Below are 13,424 nucleotides of genomic sequence, written 5' to 3' on the forward strand. Positions count from 1 at the left end.
ACTGTGTGTTGTGTAATTTAAGGGCACGATGCTTCGAGCTGTGTGATACGAGCACGATAGTAAAGTATTCTATCGTAAGTAATGTGATGAACAAATTTCCACAAAATAACTCCTAAAGTAATGTAGAAAATACTCTGGTGTAAAGATGGTGATGCGGCTGTATACAGGTTTTAAAAGATGGTCTCAGAAGCCTCGGGCAAAATGGATCCTTTAACGAGCATTGCACATTTCTCAGGTATTACAGGTATTGCATTGACGGATAAACCTTGGGGAAAAGGTTAATCTCTGGAGCCATAATAACTCCACCACCACTATTCACATAACAGTGATTATGGTTGTGTGGAGATGTTTTTTCAAAATTTGTTTGTATTTTCTCTCAGTTACTCAAAGACTATTTGGACAAAACCAACCAAATGTTTCTATAATCAACTGCATCCATCAGATAATCAGTCACACTATTTACAGATGATCACATTTGATATAATACAGCTCTGTCTTCTCACATGTTAGAGATAACGACTCATTTCAGTTTTAAACTTTACCTTGTTCTATCAATAAGCATAGTAATTGAAAAGCTGTATGATTTTACAATCATATTACAGTATTATTTATACTTTAGTGATATTTTTGAAAAAACTGTGATTGAGTTGTGCGTAAAATAGGTCAACAACAACAATTGGCGGATTTAGTTATAGCCATAATAGGGACCACAATTTATACAACATCCATGCACAATTCCAAGAAGGTGCACATTTCAGTCATTCTTTATTTAACTGGTAGCACCATAACTTGCCACACATAATTGAATACATTGTATTTAGAAAATTATTCCTCGTGCAAGAACATTGCTAAAGGCTTGGATCATGAATGGCACTTATTGTTAGAATTGTTAGTTTCTGAATAGTTTTTTGAACAACTACTAGTTCCAACCACTTTACTAGATCTTGTTTATACCCTGTGTATTATTTATGTATTGTATTAACGAGTTGTCACTATAATAAAACTAGGATCCATTCATTCATTGGGGTTTTGCTTTATCCATTTCTCCTCAAAGCACTTTTCACGTGCAGTTGTATCATGTGGGCGAAGACCTGCTGCGCTTCATCGGTGCTTTATTGTGAAGGTGTTGGCCGGAAGCCTTCCATCTTCTCGGCTCTCTGACTTGACAGTGATGGCTCCAGAGGAAAAGACGCACACGTCGCTGCAGCTCAGACGCGCAAAGCAGCGAAACCTCCGCGTGTTTCTGTGCAAAGACCGAAGAGGAAGAAACGCACCGCGCTGCCGCTGCTGCTCCGGATTAACGGACCCGAGGATGCGGGAGACGCTCGACTCAGATAAGTAGGAAATTCAAGTCAACGTGTTTTGTTCCAGATCAGAAGCAGCGAACACAGAAGAAAAGTAGGCGCCAGATTAAAGATTTGAACCCATTAAGACTTTTGGACAATAGGACGAGTAATAAACCGTCCGGATGATCGAGGTGTCAAGTTTTTATCTCCGAGATCAACCTGTGCGTAAACTGTGCGTAATTCTTGGATGAGAGCGCTTTGTACAACTCGTCTGAATCGGTGCACGCCAGCGGGATGTAGTATTTTTCTGGAGCTCAGAGGAGGATTTTTTCTTTTTTGGACAACCTCAGGAGAATGAACTTCGCGAACCACCTCCGTTCACTTTCTGCGCCCTGAAGACGCAGCGAGCCATGGGTTGAAAGCGACGGACTGCGGGGATGTTCAGCGAGGGAGGGAGCAGAGATGTCTGTGTTATGTAATGATTGACAGCGCCTGATAAGACTAATTAGTGGTAATATAAAAGGACCCCCCTCCCCCCCCCTCCCCTCCCCTCATTACCCCTCCACCCCTTTCCCCTTGACATCCTCTGCTCGTCCCGGAAAAAGTATCTGAGATGTTTTGTGATTAAACCAAAACCTGAAATCGTTTGCTCCAAACGCAAATAACAAGGTTTATGTCACATGTCAGTGGATAAATTAATATTCTTCTTATTCCTCTCTATCTATTTTTTCCTTCAGAGAATCAACAAAGACAAATTCATTACAGGTCCTTAAAAAGCCATTCTCTGTTTACTGTAAGGATTTGTTTAGATTCATCATGATGCAACAAACTCTGGAACTGCTCCGTGCAGATTTCACAAGGTTCCTCAAGATGACGGTGACTTCAGGGAATCAGACTTTTCTTAACGCTGTCCTGAGCTTCTTTCTGAGCTTTGAATTCTCTTCTTGGCATCGCGACATGTTTACTGGCTGCTGAGATGTTGTAATGCTCTTTCCCGCCCTCACATTTGAGGATATGTAGTCACCTTTAAACTCTCAAACCTTTTAATCCCCTGTGACTTCTTGTTTGTGAACGTCAGAAGCTCATCAGAAGCTTCACCAGAGACTCGGTCGGTCCCTCCCTCCCCCCCACTCATCAGGGCTGGTGGGGGGGGTGGATCTCAGGCCCCACGGGGGTCAAAACTGTGGCGGTGGCTGGCGGCGGAGGCCGTACCCTCAGCGGCAGGGCTCCCGCCATGGAGACCAGCCCTGAGAGCCCCAACCGGGCAGTGGAGTACCTCCTGGAGCTCAACAACATCATCGAGAACCAGGCCAAGCTCCTGGAGACCCAGCGCCGGCGCATCGAGGAGCTGGAGGGCCAGCTGGACCGGGTCACCCAGGAGAACCATGGCCTGAGGCTGGAGCGCAGCCCGCGCACGCCTGGTTCGGAGACCCCGGAGCAGAACCACAACCACAGCCAGCCCCTGTCTCTCCCCATCCATCGTGACAGTGGAGGCGGTGGCGGTGGTGGTTGTGGTGGTGTTGGTGTTGGCAGCAGTGGGAACGGTAGCGCACCAACACCTCAGGCGACAACTGCAACAGCCACAACTCCAGGGCCCAGCAGGGAGAGGAGGACCCACACCAGGCTGACCAGAGGCCCCTCCTGCAGCTCCTCCACCACCGAGCGAGACCGACTGGAACGCACCGACAGCACAGACACCAACGCCAGCTCCACCTTGCGTAGAAAGTAAGTTCTCCTCCAACACAGCAGCCTGTTGATTTGACCTTCGCGTCACAGTTATCTTCTTTTCCAGGGTTCTCTAGATTTGTTTTGCGATCACCAACATGTGCACAACATCTGAAGTGTGACAGATCCTTCAAACGCTAAGTCCACATAATGTGAGGATGAAGCCGCAGACGTAGATAATCACTGCAGTAATGGTACTAAACCTACGAATGGATATTTGAATACACCACCATTGTGGATATATGTAAAATCCTTTAGGATTACGGGGGGGGGGGGGGGGGGGGGGAGTGATGATAAGTGCTCACTGTGTCCATTTCCTCACGCTGTGTGTAATTTCCCTGCAGAGGGTTTGATTTGTGTAATGATCACACTGAGGAGTGTAGGAGGTGTATAGTAGAATGCTGAAGAAAACCAGGAGGATTATGGGTGTTTTTTCTTTATGGTGGTTTGAACTTTAGGGACCAGTGAAGCCTCCTACAAGAAAAGTCCGCCCACTGTGTTTTTCTTTTTCCTCTGCGCTCTGACCTCCGGGCTGATTGGTCTTGAAGCGAGAGCAGTTTTTTCTTTTTTTCCACTCAAAGCTGAAGGATAACCTGAAGTCAGTGTGCCGCAAACCCAGCTTTGGCAAACAGCAAGGGCATCTGTCCTCACTTTTACTCAACCACGCACACACACACACACACACACAAATACACACGCACACACAGGCACACATACACCCACAGATAGAGTCATTATTTGTTCTGCACACATTTAATCTTTGTGAGTGGGCAATGATTGAAAATGAACAAGCACACGGTGAAATAGCTGCAGCCGCTGGTCCTCGTGAGAATGAAAACATGTCCACACGCTCATCTCAGCAATTATCCCTGGATTTCACCCACTGTCTGTTTCCTTACAGTCCCTGTCCCCCTCATCAAAGACTGATTCAGACTCCACCGAATCCCTCATCGATCGGAGTCGTCTCTTCCTCTGCTGTCTGCCTCTCCTCCCCTCATCCCTGGGGGGGGACTCAGTCATTAGGCAGAAACGCATATTAGTTATTTATGTGGGTGTTAAATCACAGTGAGGGATTGCAGATGTAGATCTTGCTGATCCTCCCTTGTTATTCTCCTCGTCGTGGCCGGCTCTGAACCCAGCCCGAGCCCGAGCGCGTCGCATGAAGTGTCACATTTAATAAGGAGTCACCCACACAGTTGAGCCATATTGTCCCTGTCTGGCTGTGACTCAGCCCGGCCCCAAAAACTGGCCCATTAGCTGAGGTCAGCAACAACACCCGCTCCTCTGATAACGGATCAGATGCGAGCGTGAATCTCCTCGTCGGCTTTTCAAATATGGCTCCGATCAGAGGGAGAGACAGAAGGAGGAAAGTGACGAGGCGACCTTACTTAGCAGGCCTCGGGCTAAAAGAGAAAAGGTGGAACACACACACTGATTTGCCATCTGTCCGAAGGGGTGTGTGTAGGAGAGGGAGGGAGAAACGAGTCTGGGCCAGAGGAGGCAAGGCTCTGAGAGCTGCTTTTGTTTTTGCCCAATTAGTTTCTCCTCCTCCAGCAGGAGTCCTCGTCTCTGGTCCGTGCACTCTGCGAATTACACAACCACTCGATTTTGTTTCCACGCAAAGGAGTCTGAATAAACTGTCCCCCGTTTTGTTTTACGCCATGCAACTGCATCAAAACAAAGTCGCTCCTCTCCTCCGGTGTCTCCCGGCGGCACGAGGACAAACAGCTGTCCCAAAATGCTCCTCTCTTTCATGGCTCTCCTCCTGTTAGTGGCAGTGTGAACAATGTGAGTCTGGGGCCTCGGGGTGAAATCACATTTGACGTCAAGTCCCTCCTCCGAGTAGCTGCGCTGGGTTGAGGGCATCGCTGCCTCGGCTCGCTGTGAGCACGGCAGATGTTTTTCTGTTGTTATTTTGGGAAAAGGTCACACGAGTGCACTTTGTGTGAGTGCCTGCCCTGGTGTGTGTGTGTGAGGGAATGTGCATCTTTGACTGGCGAGTGCACAAAAATGGGATAAAGAGGGAGGGAGGTGCAGGAGATTAATTGGTGTGACCAGAGCATCATCACCACTGGCCCAGGGGTGATAATTACAGCCAAACATATATATATATATTTACGTTTATGATTGATGTGTGTGTGTGTGTAGACACTGTAGAATATCACCTGTGTGTCCGTCATTAAAAAGCAAATATGACCCTGCAGTGTGCCACGCAGGCTGTCATGTAGCGGTGCTGGTGACAGGTCTCGCTGTACGAGTGAAATATTATATCCTTCATTATGTGCCACATACATTCAGGCAGCTGTCCCCATGCAGCTCAGTGGCTGAGAGGCGGGGGCAGCTGGAGGTCTTGGCGACAACCTCGGTGATGCCGAAACTCGGTGGAGCAGTGTAATTATATAACAGAGGAAAAAAAAACAGAGGGAGCGCTGTCTCCTCCCTCTCTCTCTCTTCACTCCGACTGTGACTGTTCACGAGCTCTTTGGAGCCGGGCGGAGGTGCTTGTGTCTCCGCTCCGTCATCCACCCCCCCCCCCACCCCCCCTCCTCTCCACGCAGGCCGCTGTGGGCATCGGCTCCGCCCCCTCCCAAAGTGACGTTAAATCTCGTTTGGGGGGGGGGGGGGGTTTGGAGCAGTAATAGGTTTTGGTTTCCGGAGGAGCTTGATTGTGAAGTTCTACTACACATAACCCCATCTCCTTTACAGCCCCCTCTCCACCCCTTCTCTCTCTCTCTCTCTCTCTCTCTCTCTCTCTCTCTCTCTCTCTCTCTCTCTCTCTCTCTCTCTCTCTCTCTCTCTCTCTCCTCACACATTCACACATACCCACGTAAACACTCACTCTCTCCCCTTCGCTGTGCCTGTTTCCCACTGCTGCAGATATGACTCAGAGAAGCTGCAGAAATTACTTTTGTCCTATTGTGTTTCTCTCTTCGCCCGCTTGCTCTTTTTTTTTTCCTGCTCGAGGCTGAAGCACACTTATGTTTCCTGATTGGGTTTATTCAGTATTGTTTATTCCACTAATAATATGCGATCATTGGGACGTGTGTCTTACATCCTCCAGTTGCCAGGATTGAGCCGATAGAGCTAGGAGAAATGAATCGAGCCTCAGGCGAATGTGTGGGTTATCTCAGCTGAGCCTGTTCTGACCTGCTCCAATCTGATGTGATGGGAGGCAGTCTCTCTCCGGCATAACTCGGCATAACTTTCTTTTTTTAGGAAAAAGAAATGCAGCTAAGATGCAGCTGCCGTTTTCTCCAGAATCTCCATCGCGTTTAGATTTATCTATTTCTGGATTTGCGGTGGATTAAAACCACGTAGAATTAGAATATTGCATCGGTGCTGATGAACGCTGTGGTGTGCGGTTTAGCTTGATGTAAATTTGAATGATGGATGTGTGCGTGGGAGGTCAGAGGAGGTGGGTGGTGTTCTTTTGCCTTTTACTCACCGTTTCTGAGTGAAGTGAGTGTTTCGTGGCTTCGAACGTGTTCACACAAAATATCAGACTCTATTCTTCAGTTTTATGAACCCACAGGTTTCACAAGGATACAAATGAGTGCATGCATTTCTCCCACTAAGTGGACTGACCCACGACCTTTGCTCTCTGCAGATGTTTATATTCAGCACAATGAGGCACTCAGGGTTTTAAACCTAACGCACAAACTTTAGTGATTTTTATTGATATGCATATTATATAAATTCATGTTATTGTGGGGCTCATTTTATGTTTTTGGAATAATTTCTTCTCAGGGTTAACTGCCTTATATAGGTATATCGAATTGTGTTGAATATAAATCCTCTGCACGTGTACAGTCCACCCCCCACTGGCCTTTTCTCTTTACACCACAGCATAATTTTGTAGCGTCCATATTGGAGGGATGACTTGTTGACCTGATTGTTTTTGATACTTGTAGTTGTGTGACTTCATTAATTGTCACAATAGTTCCGCGAGTGAAAGAAAATACATGTGTGTGGGTGTGTGTTGCAGCTTTAAAGCCGTTTTCATACATTATCTGCAGGAACAAGTCTGGACGGAGTTTGCTTTTCACTTATAAAGGACGCAGCAGAGAGATTGTCTGAGTCAGACACGTATTTAATAACAGGACAATCTCAAGAGCATTCAGGTGAAGGTTGGAGCATAAAGGAGGCCGAACATGACGTGTACATTCAGATTCTGTAAGCACAGGGTTTTTATTTACAGCACCAGGGTCGTCTCTTATCATCAATGTGTGATTCTGTTAACTTATCCAAGACGCCGACATGTCACCTTCCCGCTCCAGACCTGCTCGCCTGCACTGGCTTCTCTGTTCCGCCACCAGAACTGACTTCCTTGAAACAGCACGGAGACAAGTGACGTCTGTAGCTGTGATGTAAACTTCTTTCCACGTGACGTGAAGTGAAGTGAAGTGAAGTGAAGTGAAGTGAAGTGAAGTGAAGTGAAGTAAACTGAAGTGTCCTTGGACCCGGGGGCGCCGCCAGATTCATAGTTGCTGTGGAAACTGTAAAGTTGTCCTCAAGGCAATTACAATACTGAATCTGCCTCCACCCTCCCTCCCTCCGTCCACCTCCAGCTGCCCTCACCTATCCAGGGGTGCTGTGGAGGTCCAGAACTTCCTCCGCCTCACGGCCCCCTTGTCATTTTGGAGCGGCCTCCATTGCTCAGTTTCAGAGAAGCCGTTGAGAGCGTTTAACAGTCGCGTTCTAACAACAGCCAGGGTCAGTGAGCTCGGAGGTTGACGGACTTGCTTTGTCATTAGCGACAACGGCACAGTGCTAAACCCGCTGGCCATTCATCAGAGGGTGAAACATCACTGTGGATCTAATTACCACACACACACACACACACACACACACACACACACACACCATCAGATGTTCCTCCATCGTCTTTTCTCAGCTGTTATTTTGAGTTGATTCATTATTGTCTTTCCAGTGTAAATGAAAAAAAGAAATCCACATAAGTGACACTCTCCAGGCGGGATGTTCGTCAAACACTCGTGCACACATTATTCGAGAAGCAAAAAAAAATATGTATAAAAAAAAAAAAGGGAGACTGGTTACCGTGGGAACACTGTGAGCTCCTCTGTGAAGAACTCTGTGGGCGAGAGACGCAGAATAGAAGAGATGGAGAGAAGTGAAGAGAAGAAGAGAGGGTAGGAGTGGGAGCAGGGTGAAAGACGGAAGCAGGAGTGAATGACGGCTCGATGGGGATGGAGGAGACATATTGAAGACACAGACGAGTGCTGCGACGTTTTTTATTTATCACGGCTTACGGGATCTGTTTCTGTGAGAAGACTCAGCCTCTCAGGCCGGACACTGCAGACCTCAGGGATGTTCAGTTCAAATCTGAAATAGATCCTTATTCTGATCTGCAGGGATCTAATTTCCTCCCAATTACTCCTCCTGCGGCTCCCACATCACGTATACAATTAGATCCCACTGGTCTCCATCGGGTGAAATCCCACACCTATACATGCCCACCGACTCACAGGGCATACAGCAGGTGCCTGGTGTGCGTAGTTTGAATCCTGACTGTAGCTGCGCCCCCCCCCTTCTCCTCCTCCCGCCTGGCACTCGACGCCAAACGCCCACACAGGCAGTCCGCACTGTTGCCAAGCAGCAGGAGACTCAAGCTCGCAGTGGAAAGCCAGAGGGAGGAGGAGGAGGGGGGGGGGGGGGGGGTTGGTTGGTGTAAGAGGAAGGGAGGGGTGGGTTGTATTAAAAACACACTCTTAACTTTAGGCTACAACGCAGCTTGTGTGGTTATCAAACGTCAGGAGTCAGGTGGGTCACACGCTGGAGGTGTGATGACGCAGTGCGCTCCCACTCTCTCATTTCACAGACAGAGAATTGAAAACCAAAAAAAGCACAGTGTGCAGCGGCTCTACAAAACCACGGCTGAGTTAAACGTACAGATTTTTTCAGATTTAAAAGCCACGTGGATGCAAAATGGAAGCGGCCCCGCGACTGGGGCGGCCTCGTGAAACACTTGTTGGAGCTGAGAGGCTCCTATACAAACCAGCCACAGCGTTTCCATCTCAAAGTGAAGTGTATAATATCACATCTGATGCATAATGTGTAATGAGTGCGCTCTCTGGACGCCGCCTCATTCTGTTGAGCTGAAAAGGATCTGAACGTCCTCGCCACGTCAGAATCAAATGTACCCTCCGGGGAAGCAAGTCCACATTCTACAGGTTACTTACAGTGTTTCTGGTGGCTTGGAAAGTTTAAAGGACTCGGATGGTGGGCGGCGGTGACTCAGGAGTGGAGCCGGTCATCCACTCACCAGAAGGACGACGGTTCGATCCCAGTCTTCCCCATTCTGTGTGTGTCCTTGCGCAAGACACTCAAACGCAAATTGACAACAGTGTGTGAGTGGTGTGTGACAAAGAGGTGCTCTACATACATGTAGATGCATTGTGTGTGTGAATGGGTGAATGGCAAAACTCTGAGTGGTCATCAAGGGAAGAGAAGCAACTATTTCTATTTACCAATCCTCCCCTCTGGATTAGTCCAGTTTGTCTGTATAAGGATTGTTCCTGTAAATGTTATTATCGTGGGTTAAAGGTTCAGTGTGTAGAGTTTAGTGACATCTAGTGGTGAAGTTGCATGTTGCAGCTGAACACCCATCAACTCCCCCTCATCTTCCAAACAGGAAAAAGAACCTGTGAATTCCTTAGGTTGTCATAAAATGTCAAAAGTCTTAGTTTGTCCAGTCTGGGCTACTGTAAAAAAACATGGCTGCCTCTGTAGAGGGGCCCCGCTCCTGATGTAAATATAAAGTATTTAAATATAAAGGAACCATTCTAGGGGGAAGAAAACAACAATTCATACAATTTAGATGAAACACACAAGTGAAAACACCACTAGGATTATTTCATATTGAATTTCTCCCTTTCCCTTAAATCTTCAACACTGAACCTTTAAGGTGAATAATATGATTTATACTTATTTGCTTTATTCTCTCTCATTTATCCACGTCAGGATGTTGGATGTGGATTTGCTGGGTTTCGTATTTGTTACTTGTTAAATACCATCATAAAGAATAAAGCAGGTGATCTCTGTGTGATCTCCTCGCTCCAGCTCTCCCCGCTCGTCTATACATAGACTCACCTACACGCTGACACCCCCTTGCACGGGTGCACAGGTTCGATCCCTGCAGCAATCACCGCTCCACATCCTGATTTCATTCCTCCTCCCATGTCCTTCTCCCCTCCATCCCTCCTCTCTTGATTATTTTCACCCTTGCCCTCCTCCGCGTTCAACCTCTCCCACTCTCATGCATTCTCTCTCTCTCCTCCCACTGCTCTCCCTGCCTCCAGCCGCTGTCAGCTCAGCGCTTTAAATACATAACGCCACCTCACACGTTCTCCCAATGTGCCACCCGCACTTCCGGTGTCTTCGCTAATTCATGATCGATTCATATCTTCATCTCTTGTCTTTTATTAACTTGGGTTTTCTTTTTTGTGCATCTGCAAACAGAATGAGGGATTTTTATACATACCGAGAGAGAGAGCGTGTGTGGGTAGTGTGTGTGTGTGTGTGTGTTTGGCTTTTTTCTATGGAGGAGTAGAAGGAGGAGGAGGAGGACGACTGGGGCATTGTGCGTTTAAGTGTACGTGTGTTTTGTGGCACTCGGGGATTCAGGCATAACTGCTCAAGAAGCAGATTTCAGATCCTCGATGGGCTTTTCAACACTCGCCACTCAGGGGAACTTCTCCAACAGAAGGCATCGGTTACTGCTGGTGAAATACAAATCTTGGCAGTGCAAAAAAAATCCCACAGTGGGCATAAGCAAGGCTCGAGCTTACATAACCGCACCTCTGCCTCTCTTCACATCCCCATCCAAAGCTGAGCAGGTCAGAGGGTTCACTTGTTCAGAATATTCCCTCTCTCTCTCTCTCTCTCTCTCTCTCTCTCTCTCTCTCTCTCTCTCTCTCTCTCTCTCTCTCTCTCTCTCTCTCTCTCTCTATCTCTCTCTCTCGCTGCCACACGGTCGTATTGATAGAGAGAAATTAACGCCTCACATCTTGTCAGGATATTTGGCTCCATCATCCAATCCTGGCTTTTATAATCAACCTTGAAACTTGTCCGACAGAGACACTTTAGCTCTGTTGTCGTCTTTATGGAAAGGAATAAACAAGATGGTGATTAATCTCATTAAACTGGAACTTTATATCATCTGCACTAAGCAAAACGAGCGTCCGCCTGTGTGATTATAACCTTAAATACTTTCACTCTCCTCCGGTTTAAACTCTTCACTCACAGCTCTGTTCTGTGTGTCAGACCCGTGTCATCACATTCCGACAGAGCCGAGTTTAAATCCTGTCAAATCCGAACTGTCTTTTGATCTGATGGGTAGAAGGAGTAGAATATTAAAGTTGGCATTATTCTATGATTTCTAAAATAACAGCATCTTACTCCATCTTTCAACACTTCCTTCACGGTCTTATTGATCATAGTAATTACCAGTTTGTTTGTGTGGGACTGATATGTATGAGTGTGTGCAATTTGGTGCAGATCCAAATGAAACTAACATCATGAGTATAAGGCTTTGGAGTTTTGTAAAACATCTGGGCACTGAGGTTTTATCAGATGGTTATCGAACCTGTACTTAGGGTTAGTATGGTGTATGTGGGTTTTGTGGATCAGTGTATTGTTTCAAATAGAATATTATATTGATTGAAGGTTTCTTCCATGCAGCTCATGTTTTTCAAGCGAATCACAAACTCTTATAACCTCAGCTTTTGCATCTGGCCACGAAACAAGCAGCCAAACTGCTGCACGTCACCTAAGTGTCGCAGCATCTCCTGCCTCCTTTCCCCCCCCCCCCCGAGCATGCTGTGTAAAAGGGGGCTTGAAAGTGTTCCCATGCTAAAATGACGGGGACTGCGTGTCCTTGACAGCAGCTGGCCCCGGTGAGAAACCATCCATTTACATGCTAATCTCAACCACTGCTCACTCTTCAGCTGCTCGCTCGCAATCTGCAGATGGAACATCTCTAACTCCCGTCAGAGTAGAAGGGCAGCGGAGAGGCTTTTGTGTTACATGTGCACTTTTGCATGCATTACAGAAAGTGCTTTTCCCATTTTCGTACAGGCAGCTCCACAGTTAACTCTTTGTGTGTGGCGTAATCCATTACTGGTTGGAGTTTCATGAACAAAACTCTTATTTAAAAGCTTTGCACAATCTTTTCAAACTCGCCTATACTCTCCACGTTTCTCTTAAAAACCACCTGTAGCCTGCCAGGAGTTGATCTCCACACAATCTGTGATCTCTTGCTGTTGTCTAGAATTGTCGCACATCAACGTTTTGTCCTATTGAATGTTCCATTCCTTGTTCTCTATCAATGTGCAGCTTCAAATCAATGTGCATTCTCTCTCTCTCTCTTTCTTTCTGTCATTCTTTCTGCTTTGGCTCTGACTGTCTGTTTGTCTTGTTTCTCTGCTGTCTGTGTCTGTGTCTTGTCCCCCCCCCCCCCTGTCAGTGTCCGGCCGCCGTCTATCTCAGGGCAGCCCACCTCGGCGCCCAGCACTCCCACAGCTGCCCATGCCGCTCCGTTCCCTGCCAGTCTGACTGTTCACAGCTTCGTCAGGCTCCATCAGTACTGCTGCCCCTCCACTGACCACAGCTTACAGCAGCAGGAGCACAGGTAAGGGCCGCCGCTGGGCCTGAGTACAGTGAGTACGACACGATAAAGAGAAATGAAAACCCCCCCCATTAGAAGCCTTGCAATTCACCTGCAACTCTCCCAACGCCTGTCAACAACCTCCAGCTCTCCCTGAAGCAGGGTGACCATCGTCACCACCACTTCCTTTGCATCCTCGTGTGTCTGCCTCACCTCCTGCACCCCCCTCACCCACAGCTAAGAGCCTCTCACTACTCCCAGGTGTCTCCCTCGGCCGTGTCACTTGGACCGACCACTTCATTTTGCATGTGGCCCTGAAGTAGTGTTTTCCCATCTCTCTATGTGATGTATGGGTAGTGATCATCTAGCCCTTCAACCGTAATGAATTCAGGACCCCACTAAAGACTAAGGGGTAGATGGATATTCCTATACAGACAGATAAAATCAACATGGAGACCGCTGTGTGTAAAATGCTCATCAATATAAGAAGGAGATCTTTCAAAACAACCATGAAAAACTGTTTAGATCCAGCGGAATATCTTACTTTCATCCACGTCATTAAATTGCTGTTTAAATTTGTTACTCCCGTGTCCCAAGTATGAAGAAAAAAACTTCCCCTGTAACGTTTTCAGTGTGGGGAAGGAGATTTCATGGACAGGACCAACGTTACATTGAAATATCATATGATATTGTTTGTCACTGTACTAACGTTGGCTGCTGAAGAGGTAGCAAGTGGTGTCCCAATTCCTATAGGGAAGATTTTGCATCCCTCTCCCAGTGAAGGGCCC

At 47.2% G+C, this 13,424-nt stretch overlaps 1 protein-coding gene across 1 annotated transcript in view; it reads left to right on the forward strand.

Moving 5' to 3' along the window:
• Positions 1 to 12,877, forward strand: part of LOC128441881 (membrane-associated guanylate kinase, WW and PDZ domain-containing protein 1) — a 46,375-nt gene extending 33,498 nt beyond the window's left edge. Inside the window, 3 exon segments of the mRNA XM_053423999.1 lie at positions 2,365 to 3,011; positions 12,496 to 12,660; positions 12,799 to 12,877. Of these exon segments, the coding sequence (XP_053279974.1) occupies positions 2,365 to 3,011; positions 12,496 to 12,660; positions 12,799 to 12,877 (891 nt within the window).
• The last annotated feature ends 547 nt before the right edge of the window (positions 12,878 to 13,424 follow it).

This window comes from Pleuronectes platessa, chromosome 6, assembly GCF_947347685.1.
Source record: "Pleuronectes platessa chromosome 6, fPlePla1.1, whole genome shotgun sequence".
NCBI classification, from domain to species: Eukaryota; Metazoa; Chordata; class Actinopteri; order Pleuronectiformes; family Pleuronectidae; genus Pleuronectes; species Pleuronectes platessa.